The sequence below is a fragment of the Branchiostoma lanceolatum genome, chromosome 14, assembly GCF_035083965.1.
Source record: "Branchiostoma lanceolatum isolate klBraLanc5 chromosome 14, klBraLanc5.hap2, whole genome shotgun sequence".
Taxonomy (NCBI): domain Eukaryota; kingdom Metazoa; phylum Chordata; class Leptocardii; order Amphioxiformes; family Branchiostomatidae; genus Branchiostoma; species Branchiostoma lanceolatum.
This window is the reverse complement of record NC_089735.1, coordinates 4,764,436-4,786,076: the sequence shown is the minus strand read 5'-3', so window position 1 is coordinate 4,786,076 and position 21,641 is coordinate 4,764,436. Positions and strand designations below refer to the sequence as shown.

General features: G+C 40.3%; 3 protein-coding genes across 10 annotated transcripts; 2 read left to right on the top strand and 1 right to left on the bottom strand.

Annotated features, from left to right (window-relative positions):
• The first annotated feature begins 258 nt into the window (after window positions 1-258).
• On the top strand, window positions 259-4,896 carry LOC136449050 (vesicle-associated membrane protein 7-like). Of its 3 annotated transcripts, none has more exons than XM_066448835.1 (6): window positions 259-482; window positions 923-1,100; window positions 1,479-1,575; window positions 2,095-2,196; window positions 2,858-3,019; window positions 3,563-4,896. In XM_066448835.1, the coding sequence occupies exons 2-6, from the start codon at window positions 952-954 to the stop codon at window positions 3,788-3,790; spliced, it is 738 nt and encodes a 245-aa protein (XP_066304932.1). In that variant the 5' UTR covers window positions 259-482; window positions 923-951; the 3' UTR covers window positions 3,791-4,896. The 3 variants fall into 3 exon arrangements, with proteins under 3 accessions (XP_066304932.1, XP_066304933.1, XP_066304934.1); XM_066448836.1 differs by having other exon boundaries at window positions 260-387; XM_066448837.1 differs by lacking the exon at window positions 259-482 and adding an exon at window positions 723-746.
• Window positions 4,897-5,301: 405 nt separating this feature from the next.
• LOC136449046 (NAD-dependent protein deacetylase sirtuin-1-like) lies at window positions 5,302-13,972 on the bottom strand. The gene is made up of 10 exons (XM_066448827.1): window positions 13,831-13,972; window positions 12,982-13,071; window positions 12,017-12,307; window positions 11,415-11,659; window positions 11,090-11,242; window positions 10,774-10,921; window positions 10,092-10,171; window positions 9,788-9,974; window positions 9,027-9,584; window positions 5,302-8,349 (listed from the first exon to the last, which is right to left on the bottom strand). The coding sequence occupies exons 1-10, from the start codon at window positions 13,970-13,972 to the stop codon at window positions 8,012-8,014; spliced, it is 2,232 nt and encodes a 743-aa protein (XP_066304924.1). The 3' UTR covers window positions 5,302-8,011.
• On the top strand, window positions 13,831-20,963 carry LOC136449051 (dnaJ homolog subfamily C member 12-like). 6 transcript variants are annotated; one of them, XM_066448839.1, is made up of 7 exons: window positions 13,831-13,943; window positions 15,147-15,314; window positions 16,104-16,182; window positions 18,138-18,277; window positions 19,007-19,157; window positions 19,310-19,411; window positions 20,205-20,963. In XM_066448839.1, exons 2-7 carry the CDS (start codon window positions 15,237-15,239, stop codon window positions 20,279-20,281), a joined length of 627 nt encoding a protein of 208 aa, XP_066304936.1. In that variant the 5' UTR covers window positions 13,831-13,943; window positions 15,147-15,236; the 3' UTR covers window positions 20,282-20,963. The 6 variants fall into 6 exon arrangements, with proteins under 6 accessions (XP_066304936.1, XP_066304937.1, XP_066304939.1 ...); XM_066448840.1 differs by lacking the exon at window positions 13,831-13,943 and adding an exon at window positions 13,949-14,064; XM_066448842.1 differs by lacking the exon at window positions 13,831-13,943 and adding an exon at window positions 14,026-14,132 and having other exon boundaries at window positions 19,007-19,145.
• The last annotated feature ends 678 nt before the right edge of the window (window positions 20,964-21,641 follow it).

Below are 21,641 nucleotides of genomic sequence, written 5' to 3'. Positions count from 1 at the left end.
CTCTAAAACTAGCCTATTGAAACGTATTGATCTCAAGTAAAAATGACTTAAAATCAAATAAAGCTACCCTTTTCTTATGGTATGATACATGTAACTTACTAGTAATGGTCCAAACTCTTAATAAATGGTGCATAATTTGATACACAGCGGAAATTTTGTTAATCTATTTAGCAACTTTTAGTACACCTTTGTGGTCTTGCGTTTTCAAACTCCCGGATGTTGCTTCGTGTCACTCTCGTAAGTTCTCGCGAGATTTGAACAGCTGATCACTCCACCCCCAAAACTTCCCTCACGTGACTGCAGGAGAAACTTCTCAAGTAGGAGAAACCTTGGCAAAGATGATTTCTTAGCGATTTCAGAGTTTCGTGTCAAGTTTATGCGTCAAAGGTATTCCTAGAAGCGTTCAATTTCATACTTTCATACTGGTTCAGTGTGGCAAGTGTTACAATCCCAGGAACAGGTGGTTTTGCGTGACGTTTTAGGTGAGTCATGTATGTGTTACTTTTTGTTTACCAAGGGGTGGTCCCGACTTTGTATGAACGTTAGATGCAGTAACACAGTTTAAAGTTCACTATTACATCATCAAGTGTTTTGAATGTCGATATAATGCCTTATTTCGTGCCACAAGCACTATTATAAATGAAGGGCATGTAAGGACTGTGTGCAGTAAAGACTTTCCCTAAACGTTCAGAAGTGGTGACTTACCGGAAATGATTCAAAGTACATGTATGACGCATGGTGCACAGGTGAAAGTCACCGGGACTCCATATTGTTATTGGAATTATTAATTATTTGTGTAATATAGAAGGTACATTACATTACATTACAAATTCATTCGGTAGTAAAATGCTGATGTTATTACATGTACAATGAATTAACTTTAAATAGACAGCTTTATTTGTACTTCCTGTTACATCCACAGGTACATAAGATTCTCTCAGAGAACACAAGATGGCGATCCTGTATAGTTGTATATCCCGTGGGACCACGGTGTTAGCGGACAGTACATCTGCCAGCGGGAACTTTCGTGAGATCGTGAGCGGCATACTGCCAAACATCCCCACAAGAAACAACACCAAGACAACATACACAGTTCAAAAGTAAGATGCGTCATTTAACAGGCCTTAGTATGTAAAATGTACCATATTTTTCATATTCTGTAAATATGTTTTAAATTCCCTGTGATTTTATTGTACGGTAGGGAGATAGAGTGTCCACAGTGATTAAGTTTGCTGTTGAAAAGTAGGTGAGTAGATAAGTAGGTGAGTAGAAAACAAAACAAGACTTTTTGCAGTGGTTTTAACTTTGTGGTGAAGAGATTGCCACAAAAACCAAACATTAAACCACAGTGACTGGAATTCATTTACAGTAGTTTGCTTGTATGTACTTTTTAAAAGTGTTTTTCCTTTTTAGATATGTGTGGTGACTTACTTTTTTCAAATGTCAAAGCATTTTTTATTTTTATTTTTTTATTTCAGCAATAAGATCCATGTTGTTGTGGAAAATGGCATCATCTATTTGTGTGCTGCAGATGCTTCTTTTGACTCAAAAAGACCTTTTGCATTTCTTCAAGATGTAAGTCATGGCTGGGAGACATTGTCTGAGAATAAGCCTTTTCACAAATCCAACTGCACATGCGCAGGTCAAAGGGGAAGGCCCCTGAGACATAAAACATGTCTGGGCATTATCATGCAAACCGACCAATGGAGGCCATATATATATATATGAACATGTACAACTGTTTACAAGTCAGGAGACTTCACATTTGACCTGCACATGTGCAGTTGGATCTGTGAAAGGGCATATACTGAACAGTGTGTGGTAATATAATATGTCACTTTGGAAACAGCAAAAAAAATTATCATGCAGTATTGAATGATTTTTATATCATGTATTTGGTGAGTAATGATTTTAGAAAATTAACATTTGGCTAATGTGAAAAAGTTTGGATGATAACAAAAATTTAGGGAATTGAAGTTTAAGGGAATTCTTAGGAAAAAGAAAAAGATTGATCAATGATGATAGTCCATCCCATTAATGTTTACACTTTTGTTTTCTGCCTTTGGTTTACTTTTATGTTTTATGATTTTTCAGGTCAAACAGAGGTTCACGTCCGGTAGTCTGGCCTCCAGAGCTATCACCGCTTCACCGTTTGAGTTGAACAGAGATTTCCAACCCATCCTAGCGGAGAAAATGGTCAGATTTGGAGACAACTTACCTTACTTGAATTGTCAGCCAGTCTGCAGAACTGACATTGGCCAGATTTAGTTACCAAATTAGATTTATATCATCTAAGAGGGTGTCATAGTAATTGTGAATGCTGTTCTGCATGCGAATGTGTGCATATCAGGCATCTGTATTTCAGTGGATCAAAGAGTGAAACTCTTTGTGTTTCATTGGCTGGCTGTTAGGTGTATTTCTGTCTTCTCACAACTATGAAGCAAAGTGCCATCATGATGACTTCACACAAACTTTAATATGCAGTATATATATGTAAATAGAATATCAATGTGGCAGCAGCTGAACATACTCTTCACAACTGTATCGTAGCGTGCTTAGTCCAGTGGTTTGTGGCCCTGACTCTGGAACTAGAAGCCGTGAGTTTGATTCCGACTTTGTCGCTCACCCAACGCTATCAGTACTGGAAATTGTCACAGTCTTTAGGATGGGACGTTAAACTGTGGTCCACTGTTTATTGTGCTTGTCGAAAAGAGCTAGGGGAATTTCCCCGGTACAATGAACCTGTTAGTACTGTACATAGTGTCTGTCTTTTTCTCTGTCACGACCGGTGGAAGAATAGCTCTTCAGTGAGCTAGATTGGAATTGAGATCAATTTCTTTCTTTTCTTTCCTCACAGGAGCAGTTTTCCAAGCCAGGTGCAGCAGGTGACCAGCTGTCCATGCTGCAGTCGCAGGTGAATGAAGTGACGGGAGTGATGTCACAGAACATAGAGAAGGTCCTGGCCAGGGGCGACCGCCTCGACGACCTCATGGAGAAAACTGATGACCTAGAAGCTAGCGTGAGTATCTTGTTTGGAAGAGTTGTTTAAGTTTAAAAAGTCTTCATATGCTTCAAAGTGTGATGACAGTTGCTTATACATGTTAGAGTAAGTTACGAGCTTGTAACAATATCTATGCAAGAGACCAAAGTCAGCTATATGTTCCAGAGACTGACATTCTCATAAAAAAAGACTGATTAGGCATTCCTCAGGCCAAGTCTGGACGTGTCTATAGGCAGCGACACCTGTGCTATAGTGCAATCATCATCATAGCTTATCGCAGTTTCCCTCTGCCCAGTGCAATGTGCAATAGTGCAATGTGAACCAGTCAGAATTGCGCCGAGGAAGGTGACAAATGGTCACCAAAATGTTGCTTAAATAAATCTCTTGGTTGTGTACAAATTTAAAAAAAGAGTCTTTTTCTTCAGTATAGGGACTTTCCTGTAGTATTCAATGATTGTCTAAATTGTGTACATGTACTTGAATTCCATTGTCATCAGTGGAAATACGTGGCATGTTCTTTTCTGCTTCATCAGTAAATTTACCATTCTTGTGTTTCTACAGGCTGACACCTTCAAGAAAACAGCCAGAAGGGTGAAGAAGAAGTACTTCTGGAAGAATGCCAAGATGATGATCATCCTGTCTGTAGTCGTTCTTGTTGTCCTTGTCATTTTGACCTTGATCATCTTGTTCTCTACAGGTGTTATTAACACAGGTGGGGGAGGGGGGGACTCCTCCACAACTGTCGCCCCTCCTGTTACGCCACAATCAGCAAAGTTCCGCCACCTTTAGCTTCATGTGGAAGCTTTAAGACAATGAGATGGGAAAATTTAGGCAGATTTTCTACCCTTGAATTTTGTAAAGATTTATTTGAGTTGAAAACAAAGTCTATTGATTTCATTACCACATAAAGTAGATGGGAAAATGTTTGGATTGGAAAAATGTCAGTGAGGTCATTGGAGAATAGTCAGGGTTCTTTTTAGATGACCACAGTATTCTTGCCTGCCAACATTTTGGCAGCTGCCAGGCAGCCATTGAAAATTTGTATTGCGAATGACTTTTCTTTCAAGAGCTAGATCTATATGTTTCCTGCCAATACAGATTAGCTTTCATTCTAATCATTGGGAAGAGTTATCTGTATGATACAAATCCTTAAGTTGTAATTTACTAGTATATAATGTAACACAGATTTAGTGCTACCGGTAGTACAAGATAATTATGTAAAGAATTTACCTTCAACTGTGATTTTCATACAATTCTACAAAAAAATTCTGAGATTATTCAACCTAAAACTATATAAAAACCAAAGAAACTATATCATAAAGGGTATGATATATATGTTACATAATATAAGTATGGAGAGATCAGTACAGAATCACCACTATTAGATACAAAAGATGGGTATCTATTCTGTTGCCCAAAATATTTTGATCTTACACTTTACATGTACAAAGCACTCATAGAAATCAGTTTTAAGTAGTGGTTTCTACGGGGACTTGGCACTATTGGATTCTTTCTTGATAGATGAGGAAATTTTTATTTAATTTGAGCTAGATCTACTGCAATCATCCTTCTTATAGAGTCATACCTGTAAGTTTTTAACCTTCTGCTGCTGCCTAGTTGAAGTTGAGGCCTAAATCTCCAAATCAATGTACAACACATTTGCAGCCAATAGGCTACCTCAGCAGCAACAGGGTTAAAAGCCAGTCAGTCTCGTCTTTTTATTGATTACTGGTTTATCAGTATTTAATGTGGACATCAGCACAACATACTTTTCAGTTAGTATTGATCAAAGGATTCAGTGGAAATGTGTACACAATGACAGTAATGTGCTGTAAAAGTGTTGATTATGTAACAATAGAAATGTTTGTTAATAAAGAGATTTTATATTACATGAACCCCAAAGCAAGGACAGTATTCAGTTGCCTATCTACATGTAATGTTAACTCCAAAGGAAGGCAATTGCTAGATGTACCCTGACAATCAAATTTTTTTTGAATTTCAAAATATATTTGATAATTTACACTGAAAATCAAGCAGTCTGAGGATGTGATTCCAGTTCCATTATTGAGCATACCGCGCATGACTCGATGTACATTGTTTTAAGTTTGTACACTCTGCAATGTGTATCATTTTCTAATCCACCCTTCTCTCTATCAAAGGTACCTATTCCAAGACACAAGCCCTTACTCTGTATTCCAAGTCCATCCGAACACTTATATTACGTCCGTTGCAAGCAATTTTGTCCATATTGAAAGAATTGTAGACCACGCTGTATAAGTACTAAGAATGTTCCACTTGTATTTTCCTACAAATCTGTAGCAAACACACTAAGGACAGATACAACTACAATGATAGCTACATGGACCATAAAACAAACGGTCACCACTACTCGATGATATGTATAGATCCAGATGAATAATATTTACACATGATGAACAGTATGGGACATACAAAATAGCACTGTTGACAGCCTGGTATGAAAAGCTATGGAACAAGACAAATTGAAATACATAATGTAGTCGAAATGATAGACTAGAATCCAATCTGTATTGTTAGCTTGCTGTAAAGATTAGATGGCATCTTGGGAGTTACAAAGAAATACTACACTTGTACATCATATATTCCAATGTATCTAAAGCTTCTTCATTCCCAAGACCTTTTCAATACAAACATTATAAAAATACATTTTAACATAATAGTTAAGGATAATCTTGTATCAAACAAGAGAAACCGACTCAAAACACGTATGAAATTCAGATAGCTAGTAATCACCTGAAAGTATGTATCGCCTGACTGCAAGCACCTGACTTCTTTAATCATATTTCACACAGAAGTATAAAACTATCCACCTATGCCTCAACAACTATCTACCTCTATTCACAGTCATCAATAAATAATTCAGCACCAGAACAAGAATATTAATAAGTACATTCATACATGTAATGACAGCATTGGTGGAGTTCAAACCTTACAAAAGTAACAAGATTACTAAGTTGAAGAAAAGGAGTTATCCCATCTGCTCCAGAGGAGCTAGGACAATGAGAATGCAGCCTCTTTTTTTACAGACATGTACAATATAGCTGCTTGATGTAGGTATAACATCTACAAAGAACTTATCTCCAAGCAGATGTAAGCCTTCAGCTTGTTTCTGTCCATATTTTTTGCAGCACTTTATGCATGTAAGCGGTTCAACTGCTTGGAGACATCTGTATTAAGGTCTAATGGGGTATGAGGAAGACAACAGAATTTCTGGACTTGAATACAAGTCAGTTGTCTCCAAACACGCCTCATGATTTTCTGGCAACTTAAACATACTTCTTCTATCATTGATGCATGTTCAGACTTGCTCTTGAGTCTAAGTGGAACAATTCTTCTGTAAACAAAACATCTCATTGTGGTAAAAAAAGACAAGACATAGAAGATTCTACAACAGGATGGATAGTTTCCACTATCTTCTAACAGTTGGTTCTATGTACAATTCCTTAAATTTTGGCAGTGATCCTTGTGGCCTATACTTTTTCAACAGTACAGTTCTCCAGATATTGCTATATACAAACACAATCTACACATATAGTATTGGTAAGATACATTAAAGTCAGGTATGAATACTGTACATCATTAGCATGACATGCTACTAAAGTCTTTCTCCAGTTTTCTTCAGGTTGCCAGAAACTCTCAGACACAACTATTTTGGTGAAATCTTAGTTAACTCTGTCCTTACAAAAATACATTCCTGGTCCTGAAATCCTACACCAGCTTTTTTCAAGTCATGTTCATCAAGTCCAATAACTATGAATTTATAATGTAACTTAAACAGAACAGAAATGCAAACTACAGCTGTGCTGACTTAAGTAAAAGCTGTATGTAAGTACAAAAGAGAAACATGCTTGTAAACTTTCTGGTACAAAATTTGGGTATGTAAATACATGTACAAACGTCTGGTTCAACATGATTTGGTTACAATAATCTACCCTTCTGTCTTTGCATACTGTGCCATACGTCCACAATTATGCATCAGTACATACATGATTCACATAACTGAAATGTAGAGGATTCTAAACTAATGAATTTTCCTACACACTAAGGTGAACACTGTACCTCAATACTACCACCAACAGAAATATCTTGTACAAAAACACAAACTTATTCATACATTTTATGCTTATAAATAAACTGCACCATCTTCTACAACCAATGGAGGATTCATGTAGAACAAGCTTAATGCAAACTTTGGCAGCTAGTCAACGTAAGGAGACAAAAGTTTTTGCTTTTTAAACACAGTTCAAAAATCATTTAAAAATTCACCTAACGGCAGCAGCGCAGATTATACTGTGAATTAGTGAGATAACTTACTGTAAACTCAACCCTACAGAATACAACTGTGCAAGACACTTCTGTCCACTTATCAAGTTTATCGTACACATTTCCACAACGTAGTTCTTCTTACTCTACAAGAATGTAATTACATATACATGTGTATATATTTACACACATCTCCCATGACATAAATGTCCCCAATAAATAGAACATGTGGAATTTGTGGCTCTTTACACATGGCCACATAAGTTAGCACATGAGAATATGTGGAAGCTTTTGATAATCTTTTTTGTCAATAAATAGTGATTATTTTACAACTTGTTACAACCACAGGTAAACATGTGAACACATGACATTGCAAGTTCAGTATAGGTTTGCCTTCTCTGGATGTCTGTACAAATGTTTCTCTCTTTGTTTGCTGCAACGTAACATAAGTAGTTACAGTTGGCATCAAATGTTCCACAAAACAGAATATGACCTTTAAGTCTACCAGCACCTAAACAGTAGTTATAATCCTTTGGTAGGTGTAGTCAAACTTACGTACAATGCCTTCTCCGTCTATAAAAAACTGATCCAAGTATCCCAAAACCAATATGGCTTTCAAGGAGAGGTGCCACAGATATTTCCCCTATAGGAAAACTAGGGAATACTTGGGTTGGGACCAAAGGTTCAGAATGTTGCTCTAGTTTCATTTTATAAGGACTTTGATACTTTGTCTCCTCCACCTTTGTCTGTTACCTTTTCTGTTGTACTCTTATGACTACCACGTTCCACAGTGGTCACCTTTCCTTCCCCACTACCTTGTTCCTGACTGTCCTCACTCCCATCAAACCAGGAAGTGTTGCTGATGAAGGTTTGCTGCGTGTCTTCATCAGAGCCACCGTTGCATTGGAAACCTGCCGTCCTACTCTCTCCTCTCTCGTGCTCGCAGTCTGACAGAGAGTCGGAGTCATCATCTGACTCCGAATCCGAGAAAACCTCCGCTCCTTGGAAGACGTAGCGGTTGGGAGGGACAAACTGGTAGGAATGGTCTGTATGGCAAACAAATAAAGTAGTTCTACATCATCTTCTACCTTGTTGACTTTAGTACAACAAAATACTGAAAATGCATAAATGCTTGTGGTGGTTTTATGTTCGTGGTTTTCGCGGCTACCATTTCACCACAAACTTAAAACCACCGCGAACATTTTTGTCCACTACATTATACTGTAGCAGTAAGTGAATATATGTGTGGCATTGTGTGGCGCAATCGGTAGGGTGTTTCACCCAGAACCAAGAGGTCCCGGGTTTGAAACCACCGATATGCCCCGATGTTGTGCCCTTGGGAAAGGCACTTAACATGAATTTCCTCACTCCATCCAGGTGTGAATGGGTACCTGACTTCGGTTGGGGAAGGTCGTATTGAGGTCACCTGCTGGCACCGAATGGCAGCCGCTCAAACCCTTGCGACAGTTCCACAAAGTGCAAGTGTGGAGCAAATATGTATCTTGTGTATTATTGTGTATTATGTGATTGTAAACCCTGCAGCAATTCAGCACTGGGTAATTTCGGACCAATAAACCATTTATTATATTATCGTAGCACTGCCGTTAAATTAAAACCACCGTGAACACTCCATTTTCCCCTTAGTGCAAAATAAAAACAACACAAACTTAAATGCATTTATAACTTATTTCTGCATTACATTACACAGTGGAATAAAACCTACCTGGTAGCCTCTTGGCTACACTTTCTCTGCGCTGACGCTTGCTCTGCCAGCATCGTCGTAGGGCCTCCATATCATGCTCTGACTCAGGGTCTCTGTCAAAGTCATCTCCCTTGGAGCTTGGACTTGACGTCTGGTCTCCTGTTCTACTCAACTCTGGGGAAGTCTGTTCCTGACTGGTAGAGGACACCTCTGCGTCCTGATTGGCTGGGGAAGACTTTGGCTGCTCCTGATTGGCTGACAAACAATCTGTTCTTTGGTTGACATGTTCTCCTGTTGCCTCATTGCTTGTGGTTGAATTTGGACTGTGTATGTTGGAGAATGAACCATGTGTACAGTCGTTAGTGCAGCTGGTCTCTGGGGCTTCTTTCTTCGGAGGAATTTCAGCAACCTGCTGCAATGGAGGGGCTGAGTCAGACTCAGTGGTCCAGCCTTCTCCCAGGAGTCGACAGATTTCTTCCACAATGACATCACTGTCTCCCAAGAGCTCAACGTCAAACGTCATATGATTGAGAGGCTCTCTATTGATCAAAACCTGCGGCACTTCGGCTGGTATGGAACCTGGGGTAAAATGGACAAACAACATCCATTCGTTTGGAACTTGACGTTTTAAGTTTTATGATTTACTTACCAATACACACAGGCTATCATCATTGTCTACTCACTTTTCCTTATATTCAATACTGCTTTCCTTAAATTTCTAGTTATCCAAAGGACTAACAGAGCACATCCAAAGGACTAACAGAGCCCAAGACATGACTTACTTGGTATGAGAGCCACAGGTCGGACTTTGAGTCGGGACCCAATCACAATCAGCAGGTCCACTTTGTCTTTGTCCACAGTGATGGTTTGATGAAACTTGTCTGACAAACCCTCGCCAAAGAACACAATGTCAGGCTTCATGACAGCCATAGGACCGTCTGACGGACACTGCGGACATCTCGGCACCACCTGGACAGGGAGACAGCAACGTCGGGACAAAAATGTGAGGTTTCCAATAGCAACATTGAATCTCTTTTCAAGATTTAATAACTGATATTCACACTACTGTATATAGTTTGTACTGACCTGGTCAAAGATGTCCCGTCTGATTTCTTCACAGTCCACTTTTCTCTTACAGTTTGTACAGGATGCTGTAGCAAAGGAACCTGAAGAAGAAGGCCAGGAAATAGTTTTAGAATCAAGGCTCAAAATACATAAATTAAGGTGCACAGAAAGACTTTTGGGTGCACATTCACAGTCAACATGAAATTAAGTAGAATGTCAGCAAAACATAATTACCAACCCTACAATAACTCGCATCAAAATTTTAAACAAATAGCACATTAAACAAACTACAATGAAGGTTTTATTGCTTGTTTTATACTTCCTGAATTTCAAGAATATTCTGTATAATTGTGTACTATAGTACCTCTTACCCCATAGCCTAAAAAAACCCAGGTGCGCTGGCACCCACAGTAAAAAATTAGGTGCACAGCTCCAATTTTGGGTGCACAAAAGTGCATATGCACCCAGCATTTCGAGCCTTGAGAATTGCTTAGAAGTAGGATATTCAGTGGTTATCATCATTATACATCTACTGTGACACTAGTAAAATGCATAGCTTTGCATTATATGCTGCTTATTTGGTTGGCAGGATTAAAAATGTCAACTAAAGAACTATACAAACTCTATTTCTGTCATAAATTTCATAGTTGGTTTAATCAGATATGATATCTTATTGTAATAATCATCATTATCATACACCTACCGTGACACTGTATGATCCTATGTATGGCTGCCTCCTGCTCCAAGGTGTCAATGTTTTGAGTGTAGTTCCTCAGCAGCTTGCCCTGCTCCTCCAACTGCCTGATGAACCTGTGGCATCGAGACGGCGTATACTGGCCGGGGTAGATGGCCTTGGAAGACGAACAAGAATAGTTGTTAGACAAGTCTCATGAGGGCTTTTACCAGAAAGTTCATCACTAACTTATCTCAAAATACCGCAATATAAAATTAGATATGTCGTGCCCTCCCCCCCCAAAACAACAACAAGTATTATGAATTAAAAGACCAGTCTGGCATACCTTGGCAAACTTGAAGAAAGGCAGAGGGTTTTTTCTGAAGTAGTCAATGTCAAACATGGCTTGAGGATCGGGCAAGTCGGGGAAATCCACCGCGAGTTTGGCGTAGATCCCGTCTCGTGATCGGAAATCTGGAATGCCGCAGGAAACAGAAACCTACAGAAAGGATGATAGATTTTTGATTATTTTTCTCAATCTTAACAAAAACATCTTACACAACAGCAAAAGACAGGTACAATGTATGCAGAACATAAGTTATATCTCTGATTGCCCCTAAAATGCATTCACCATTCTAAAAACTAGATACGTTCATAAATACAAAACCTACCCCTGCGCCAGTCAGCACAACGATATTCTTGCTCCGATGAATCAATCTAACAACATCCTGTAAAGTGTTGACATTGGGAAGTTTCTCCCTCTTTGGTGGTTCAGTCAGGATGTTGACCACTAGTTTCCACAGGGTAAGGGAGTCCAGGTCGGGAGGAAGGACCATGTTGGGTGGCAGGAGCTCCTGGAGGATGGTCCGCGGGTTGATCCCCATGGTCATCTGGTGCTGCACCCACTGCATAGGACCTGGGGAATATCAACCAACTCTAGCATTGGAAATTACCTCTCTTGATAAAGTAAATTTGCTTCGAAAAATGGCTACATTTTGGTATCAAGGTACTATCCTGGTAAGAGTGCATCAGCTCCAACAGTCACTACCTACAGTACCCACTAGCACAAGTTTGCTGACATTTAAACCATTTGAAATTTGCCTGATGATGATCAAGTAGCCTTGTGGCATCAAATTTGCATCAGTTACAGGGTTAGGCAGAAGGTGTTTGTTTTTCCTATGTGTCCAGATTTTGTGAGAATAACTGACTTGTCTATTTCCTCCCCACGCCTGTCATAGTTTATCTCAAAGTATTTCAAAGGCAGAGGCTTTACCTGATATAGTGGTGGCCTGCCAGTCACCTGTACTGGCGCTGGACACACTGCTGACCGTTTCCGCATCACTGTCCGCCTGGTTTTCTGTACTCTGCCCCTCGCCGACGGGGTCGCCCAACAGACAGTTCAGACTGGGGTCACCCGACAGGTCGGCGAGCTCCTGATGCTCCTCCAGGTTATGTTGGCTCAGGTCGGGGTCAGGGTCAAGGTGGTCGCTATCGTTGTGCACCCATCCGTTGGTGTAATCAAACTCATTGTCATGGTCGCCAAAGCCATTGGTGTGGTGGAAGCCTTTTTTAAGAAAATACACTGCTTTAATTCTGAGAATAGATTTTGGTTACTGTAAATGCATCTAACTTTAACATTTTTTTTAAGTTTGCAGTTTCCACTGTAACTAATTCTCCACAGTGAAAATGCTTGTTTTGTCTTCTGTCCGCCAAATACCTTCTTTCAACTGTGAGCTAAAAACCACCAAAAACACTTCAATTTCTCCCTACTGCGAAATCAAATCACTGCAAACTTACAGTAAATGCATTACAGTATCAAATGTGTACAAACCAAATACTGGCCTAAACATACCCACTGGCAACATAAAATGTATAGGGAAAAAAAGTTGCTGGACGTGGTACAAATGCGGGCCCTAAAAATCTGTATATACTATATAGGCAGGCCTCCCCTGTATCATATCAGCCTGGCTAACTGTAAATGCAGAAATGTTCGCAGTGGTTTTATGTTTACAGTTTTTGCAATAAGCTCTTTGCCACAAACTTAAAACCATCGCGAAATTTTCTGCCCTCCTACAACCCTTGTTTACTATTGTCTCAAACGTGTCACATGAACACTCCATTTTCTCCTTGGCGCGAAATTAAATCCACGCGAACTTAAAGGCATTTACAGTATCTAAAGGTACATGTACTTATGATAGGAAGAAGAGTAGAAGACTAGTATGCAGTATGATAACCTACCATTCAGCAGACCATGGTCACCTGTAGACCCAGCTGTGCAATCATAATTACTCCAGGAGTCATCATAGGGTGGAGTCGGGGTCCCTACATCTGCAATGTACAATGTCAATTATAAGTCTTGCTACCGCGAATAATTTGATTTTTGAATTTTCAGCTCCCCAATCGGTAAAGCAGTTAGTTGTCTACTAACTGAGGCCAAGCACAACACACTGTTTCTAAAATCTAACGTAACATGCGTGAGGCTCCCCCTGAACCTAAAGGATGAGAGCTAGGGATTCGAACGAACCTGTTCTGACCACTACGCCACTTAGAAGTGGAAAATGGCTAAAGAGGTAAACTCAACATTTTCCATTATGACTGGTTTATTAAATTATAACTGGTTTATTCAATAAATAAACGATAATCTTACTTGTTAACAAAGCAATCAGCAACTGATACACATGAATATACATGATTAAGTCCGACATAGATCGTAAAAAGCCATACATGTAGGTGCAGGGTTGAGAAACACATGATGAGGAAAACACGAAGGTCCCTTTAAATTTCCCGCCACCAAGACAAGGGACTCTGGGATATGGGACGCTAACCAAGGCAGATTTGCATATGTTATATCACCGAAAGTGGGTAACTACGGCGTGAAATGAACTTCAATCGTCACAAAAACACAGAAAACAGACCAATTTTCACTTTATAAGGGAACTACAAGGTTTTAGTCGAGTCCGTGGCAACCGCATTCCGGGACATACGTCATCAAATAGGGCGTCGTCATGCGTACGCGATCTTCTGTCAGTTGAAAAATTCCATGAATCCGACAAGGAAAAATCGAGAAAATTGAGGCCTATTGCTCACCTATCGCGCCTGTTCCGTTCCAGATTGTAGGTGGAATCTTTTGGAAGCCACCCACTTCCCCATCGGGGGTCAAGCCTTCGTCTGAGGAGAGCCGGGCCCGTTTTTGTGGAGAGGTTGGTGAAATTTCACTATCCTCCGCCATAGTGGAAGTTAAATTTCCTCCTGCGCGCGCACTGCATGGTGGGACATTCGGCAGGTACCACTTCCGGGTTTGGGGGTGTAAACAACTTACAGGTGAATCACGTACTACAGCTTACAGGTGATTCACGTGCAATACGTGATTTTCGTGCTGCGTCTTACAGGTGACTCAGCTACTCACGTCTTGTGTTGTTCTTTATAGGGACAAGGATTCATACGTCATGAAGGGCAGCGGTGCAGTGTAGATTTGCTACGCCACAGGACAAATCCTTGTCTGAGCACCTGATCCCAACCTTGACTTAGATTAGGGGACTCTTCCGGACCCTGACACCATATAAGGCTTGAGGGCAAGGTTATGACGTTCAATAAGTACAGGATAATAGACTGTCCTTGTCCACATAGCTGTGCACGTTGTACCAAGGAGGTTTGATCAAATCCTTGGTTGTACCTTGCCTTGTCATACAGAAACCAGGGTGACATAAATTTTATACTGCCAGACTGGAATGCATGTTTTGGAGCAGAAACTGAGAAAGGAATGACTATTTTCTAAACAAAAAAAAATACATTATCTAACATTACTTGATTTGTCTTTATTGTATGGACTAGGCACACATATCACACACAATCGTGCAATGTTATTCCATGGCATGGAATAAGGTTGCACAATTGTGCACGATATGTGATGATGTCCGGATACGCATAATCTACAGCAGCGCATCTGGAAAGCCCAGGTGTGTTTTGTACCAAGGACGATACGTATTAGTTGCATCACTGGTGCAGCTTTTGAAAAGCTGGTTATGAAGATGCACATTTAACCAAGGTGATTTAACTATGATTAGTATGGCGGTGCAATCCTGCCACTTTTAACATCTGCTTTCTGCTTCTATGTTAGCAGATAGTCCTTTTGGTATTGTCGCCAATGGTGGCATCATTGTTAGGCTCATTAGCTTGGCTCTGGGTGCAAAAATGCGAGGCAAACATCATCAAAGGATGCTGCCGGGGCTACCTTATAGTGGACCCTGACCTCACCATACTTTGACATTCATACTTTGGTGTCATTTTTTTCTGTTACAAAAGGAAGCATCCACATTTTTGATAACAAATACATGACTTTGTAATATCACTACCTATAAACACCATATGGATTGAACTTGCTCAAACATGGCATCTTTCTTCAGTGTTGGACCGCTGTAGGAGCCACTGTAACTTTTGAGGTTGACACATCATTGTCGGACTTGTGGACCTGATTATCCCAAGAATAACTATCGATGGAGTCCATCTTCAGCTACAAGAAGGATGAGGATGATGACCTATACAAGATTCTGGGATGTGATGAGCAGTCAACGGTAGGCTAAAGACTTTTTAAAGAATTCTATGATCACAGGGAAGAACATGCCATTGCAATATCTGTTTATTGTTGAATTACGTTACATGGCTGTGAAGTCATTTTGTCTCTAGGTCCATGGCTGTGGAATTCATCTCTTGAGAAATTATTATCAATCCATTGTCCTTGGAAATAATCAATGGGTTGGTTCAAATGAAGAGTGATGGACCACAAATATTTTTTTCTCTTCTTTTTGGAATACATGGAATCTGAACGTAATGTTTTGTTTATCTCAGAGGAGATGACAAGGCAGTATCCAATGACAGCCCTTGGATACTGTCTTGCCACTAGTACATCTGCTTGGAGTTTGATGTTTTGTATTAAAAAAGTAATGATGCATGGGAATACTGATAGTCTGAGTCCTGAAGTTTCCGTTTTCAGACAGAGCAAAATTAACCAGGAATATTTTTTCAGGGTAGCAAGTGAGCCCTGATAGTAATCCGATGGCACACAGGCTAAAAGAACATGCCATTGCACTTTCTATCCAAATTACTGGTGGAATTACATGGCTGTGAAGTCATTTTGTCTCTAGGTCCATGGCTCAGTTGCCAGTGGAATGGTCAGCTATGGTCCTTGGAATAATCATTCAGGTCAATCAGGTGGTTCAAATGAAGAGTACACAATTTTTTTATTGTTGGAATGCATACTGTATAAATATACTGTGATACATTTCTTCTGTATGAAAAATATTGATGCATGGAGAACAATGATAGCCTAATTGCTACCTGAGTCTTGATGTTGCTATTTTCAGACAGAGCAGATTAACCAGGAGTTCAAGCTGAAGGCTCTGGACTGTCATCCTGACAAGAAGCCAAATGACCCAGAAGCAGGTGAGATACTTCTCAAATCTGGAAAGACACTGGGAATTTGTGAGGTCTAATTAGGTTTACACTGAAATATACCAGTCTATAGCTATGAACTGTATACTAGAAATAAAGATACATGTACTAGGGGACTCCTTGTGATGCATGCTCTTTAATTGACATGAGTAACTTCTTAATCAACAAGTTTATTCAGAAGGTGTAAAAGTTTTATTTTTCAAATTGCCTTACTCCGTGTCTTCCCAAATTTGTGACTGGTGTAACGTTGGGTAACCTAAATTCGTGGGGTACTTAAAGTCGGGATTTTTCGAAAACGGGGTATTTAGGGATATGTGCTAGATGCAACATCAGTAATACCGCTAGAAATGCAAACTTGACAGACTAACGCATTCAGAACACTGTCTGAAAAGCTTCGATAACCATGCATTAGAAGTTGGCGACGTCAAAACCTCTCCGTCCCTTATTGACAGAGTCTGGGGGCTTCGTGGGAGACTCACACTGCACGGTTGTTCGCTGGTTTATAAGACAAATGTCACATCTCCTGCCTGCTAAACACAATTATTTACAAGACAACTAATTAGAATCTCTTTTGCTAACCTACAACTGGACTCTAAGTGTGATCAATCATCAAAACTCCTCTCTGTTGCTACAACCTACGGCACGTGTATTTTCCCGCCGCCATATTGTTAACCAGAATCCTGTTGTCAAGCAGACGGCAAAGGTTTGTGAGGAACACTTTTTTGTCTAAATGCTGCGTGTGATAGTGGACTGAGGAAGATATTTTCCTCAAAGTTTGCTCCTAACACAACAAGGAACACATGGACATAGTAGTATTACCATTGCTACGGCATCCAGCTAACTTACCATGAATAATGTAACGTTACACGTTGCCCGATGATGACGATGGGCCGACTTTGAGTGAAGTTCTACCGACTCAACACACGGGTTGTTCCCGAACTAGCCTGATGTGTGCGGTACGGCCGTTTTTTTGTGTATTTTTTTTTACTTGGACACGTCTATATCCATAGCACTCTCCTCAAGCCAAGGATGGAACGAATAGCTGCTGTATAAAATGTGATTAGCGGTAAGATATTCAAGACGAATCTTCTCTCCCGAATTAATGTGCCCCCCTGTCCGACAACACTGTCATTGTGCGTGCGGCGGACGGTAGTTTCAAGTTGAAATATTATGGTGTCAGCACGACTAGAGACAAAATCTACCATATATATGATTAGTGCAAAGATAGTACATGATACTGACAGAATTATAGAAAAAAAGGATGGTTTATTGTTCTGCTAGATTGATTTCAGTCAACCATTATCGGAAAAATCCCGAATTTAGGTTACCCAACGTTACATGTATGGGTATCTATTGGCAAATCATCTTTGGAAAATTAAGTGAATCAGTTTTCAGATGACAATTCAAATTACAAATTAATCTTGAGATCGAACATCAAAGGCATGGTGTAAGATATGAGGATTAAAATGAATTGCCTATTCAGAATGTACCATAACTTGCTTCACAACTGCAAAAGACTGATCCTAGCTGTCTATGGAAATGGCTGTGTTTAAATAGTGGATGCAGTCTGGTCAATATTCTGAATTTCTATGTTTTGACCAAGATGGGCTGGCTATTCAGTTTTCAGCTGTGACTCTTAAACGAGGGCCTACATGCCCCTTTTACGTAGAGCGTAATCGGCCGTTTTAATTTTACGTAGAGCGTTGCCGCCCACTCCATAATTAAGCGTAGAGCGTAGGGAGGGCTTTCTGAATTTAGCGTAGAGCGTAGGGAGGCTTTCTGAATTTAGCGTAGAGCGTAGGGAGGCTTTCTGAATTTAACGTATTACTTAGCCGGCCCTCCGAATTTAGCGTAGAGCGTTGTCGGGACCCCCCCATGCAGGCCCTCTTAAACCAATCTGTAGTGTACAGTTTTAAAAGACTTTTGTTATGTCCATGATATGGTAGCTGAAAGATATCAGAGACTTCAGCAAGCAAGGGAAGTTCTGGTCAATGAAGAGAGTCGGGCCAAGTATGACCACTGGCGCCGGAGTGGTATTGCCATGCCGTACCAACAGTGGGTGTCTATGGGCAAGTCCGTGCACACTGTGAGTTACAGTCTTTATCTCCTGTTACTTCACTTAAAGCTCCTGGGCCAGGTCTTGTAAGGCAGCAAGCTTCTTCCACTCTGTCAAGGATATACAATGTATGTCTATTACAGGTGTTTTGATGTGTTTAGTCATGTGTTCGTTCGTTCAGGTCCTCATAGTGCCTTGTGGCACATAGGGAAGCAAGTTTTCTTGCTGTTTCAGTAGCAGGGTATATTTGTACTTTGAGGGGTTGCTAGCCCTTCCTCTTTACCTATGACGTGCTTGAGGCACCTCCTATAACACAGGACCCCCATTTTACTTCCTCTGAAAGATGGGTGCAGCCCCAACAGATGTCCTGACTCAGCATTGAACTGGGTCTCCCAGTTAGCAACTAATTGGAACCAGGAGCTCAACTGTGAGGCTGCTACCAGTTGAGCTATAGATACATCCCTAAAACATGTATACAATCTTTTAAGAATTCATAGTACATCATCAGGCGCTGTGTGAAGACTGGCTGACTGCTGCCTTTCCCTGCGTCAGGGAACCCTGCAGCAGTATAATCTAATACTGGATACTACTACTACTACATGTACATGTATGTAATAATGTATTTGTATTTATTGACAATGAGATACATCATTACACTGGGTCAGCCTAGGCAGCTCTCGCTGGTAATGGCAATAATGTAGAACAAGTTGAATAATGCTGGCAAGATTCATTGGTTCTTAATCCGTGTACTCCATGTAGTCCATGCACTGGGCCATGACAACTAAGAAGGATCCGATGCTGGATAACAAGCCTCACTCTGACCAATCAGAAGAAAGAAATGAAGATGCAAGCAACCAATCAGAGCAAGGGGTCTCAAAACGTTCAAGTCAATCTAAAGGTAGAACTTCAGGTGAGGTTTTTGCAATTATGCAACAACTGGCTTCTTCTTTCCTGTTCATGTCAAAGGTAATGATGTATTGCTTTGAACTCACTCACTGTAAAATACATATAGGAATTAGTATTTTACATGGCAAATTAAAGCATATTTTTTAATCAATGTAGAGTCTGAAAGAGGTGCTGCCCACTCACAAGAGCATCACTCTCCAAGCAAGAAACTACGAGTGTTTGCAGAGCCCTCACATTCAGCACAGGCTTCAACCATACGTATGTATCACAGAAGTTGTAAGCTGTGTCATAACTGTCATTACATAAAATTGTGTTATAAGGCTCTTCATTGGTGTCGGCCATGAAGGACAAAAAGTACTGGAATTGCTTTATCTAGTTTACCTCACCGGAGAAAGAATTTCTACGGATGTATGATGATGATGATGATGAAGCTGTATGAGGCTTGATCCATTGTACACCACTGGTAAAGAGGGCATACTCCTACGCAGACTAATCTGAAAGGAATGGGTTAAAATTTAATACTGTAAATTCATTTAGTTTTGTGGGAACTTAATTTCACAGTAGAAGGGGAGCGTTTAGTGTAGTATGTTAATCTCCAAGCAGATCTTCACCGAAAATCGTATACGCTAGCCAGAGAAGGTCTAGTCAGCCAGAGAGGGTACCGGGATGATTGGACCCTCTCTGGCTGACTGGACCTTCTCTGGCTAGCATATACGATTTTCGGTGAAGATCTGCTTGGAGATTATAGTGTGTAACTTTGCAGTTGAAGCTGTTCTGTAGTACAAGTGAGAGGTCCCCAGGACACTAAAAAAACAAACACTGCAAACATTTCAAGATTTATCGTATTAACTAAGTTCTACACTTAGGAAAAAAGGGGGTAGGGAGGGGGAGATTGGTAGCTTTACAATGAATGCCATCATTATTGTCTATCAAATTGTTGCCAGATACAAATACCCAAAACCATCTTTTTATAAGATAGCCCTAACAATACACTACATCTCTAAGGTTTTCAGTATAATTCAGCAGGCAAACTTGTTCTTAATTTTTCCAGCCTGGTCGAGAGGGGGATGCTGGTCCACCCAGTCGCCAAATGAGACACTCCGGAAATTCAGGAATTACGAGATATAACTGCAATACTCCCATGACCAGTATGGGGGAGTGCTTTTCATTTGGCAGATTCACTTGAGATGCAATTTCTACTCAAGTTGTCAAGTGTCATTATATTGTATAGGGACTACCAGTTATGCATATGTGTATGTCTCCATTCAGGTATCTTATTTGTTGCTCAATACAGTTTAAGATACTAAGTAGGTAATCTTTGTGTTCTTATAGTTGATGTTGTATTTAGCTTTATCAAATAACATTGTCCTGTGTTGTATTTATGCTCAGTACTACAGAGTATGTGCTATTAAATTATAATGTGTCATTTTTTGTGTGTTGAATTTGGGATGTTACAAGACAGTTGCCAAAAGACTTGAACCACAGGTGAAAGTCCCAGGCACTTGATAGTTTATGTAACATGGCTGCATTTACATTATGTAATGGTGAATGGTGTACTCAAGACTGCTGAAAGACAGGATACCTCAACTGTAACAGTTAGTGATGAAGGTTTCACCTGTAGTAGTGTAGCTAGCTAACCAGGGTACCAGTGCCATTTGGGTGACAGGATGCACCCATAGAGGGTAACTATTAAACTGTACACAAATAATTATTTTGCCTTTGTAACAACTTGGTAGTCATGAGTGGTGGTAGCCACCAATACTGTGTTTGTTCAAGTTATGCTGCTAATAAAATAGTGTTCCTATTGGTATACTATGTTTCAGTGTCCTGCCTTACCAATAATGTTCGTTTCACCAAGGAGGTTTTATATAACCTCCTTGGTATCACAGAGCACATGCTTAAGCCCTGGTTTCACATACAGCTGTAGCTGAACATGGCTCCCAACCACTACAAGGTTGGCCGTAGGTCGGGAGCAGTCTGACTCGTCAACTTTGACTCCCAATCACACCTTGACAGCCACTGACTTACTCCCAACCACCAGTCAAGCACCAGCCAACCCATTCCAGACCTCCCATACACAGCCAAATGTTTTGAACAGCAGCCGATTACCAGCCAACCGCACTGACTACAGCCGACCTAGCTCCCGAACTACTCCCAACCATGGTTGAGGGAAGGTCAGGAGGCCATATGTAACTGGGGATTTACATGTATCCTGAGAGGTAGTTGCTCTTACTGCTCTGTATTCCGTAAAAAGGGAGTACTTTATTCATCATCATCATCGGTCCTCCTCTAAGTGGTGTAGCAAGTGAAGTTTGCTCTCCAGAACTTCTTGTCGTTAATTGCAGAGTAATAAAGAGTAATTTATTAATAGCATCCTTTTGGAGAACATATACTGCACTGTATACTCTACATAATAAATACCACTTCTGAGACAAAAGTAGAGTTTAATATATCCTGTACTACGGTAGACTAAGGTCGCCCTAGACTT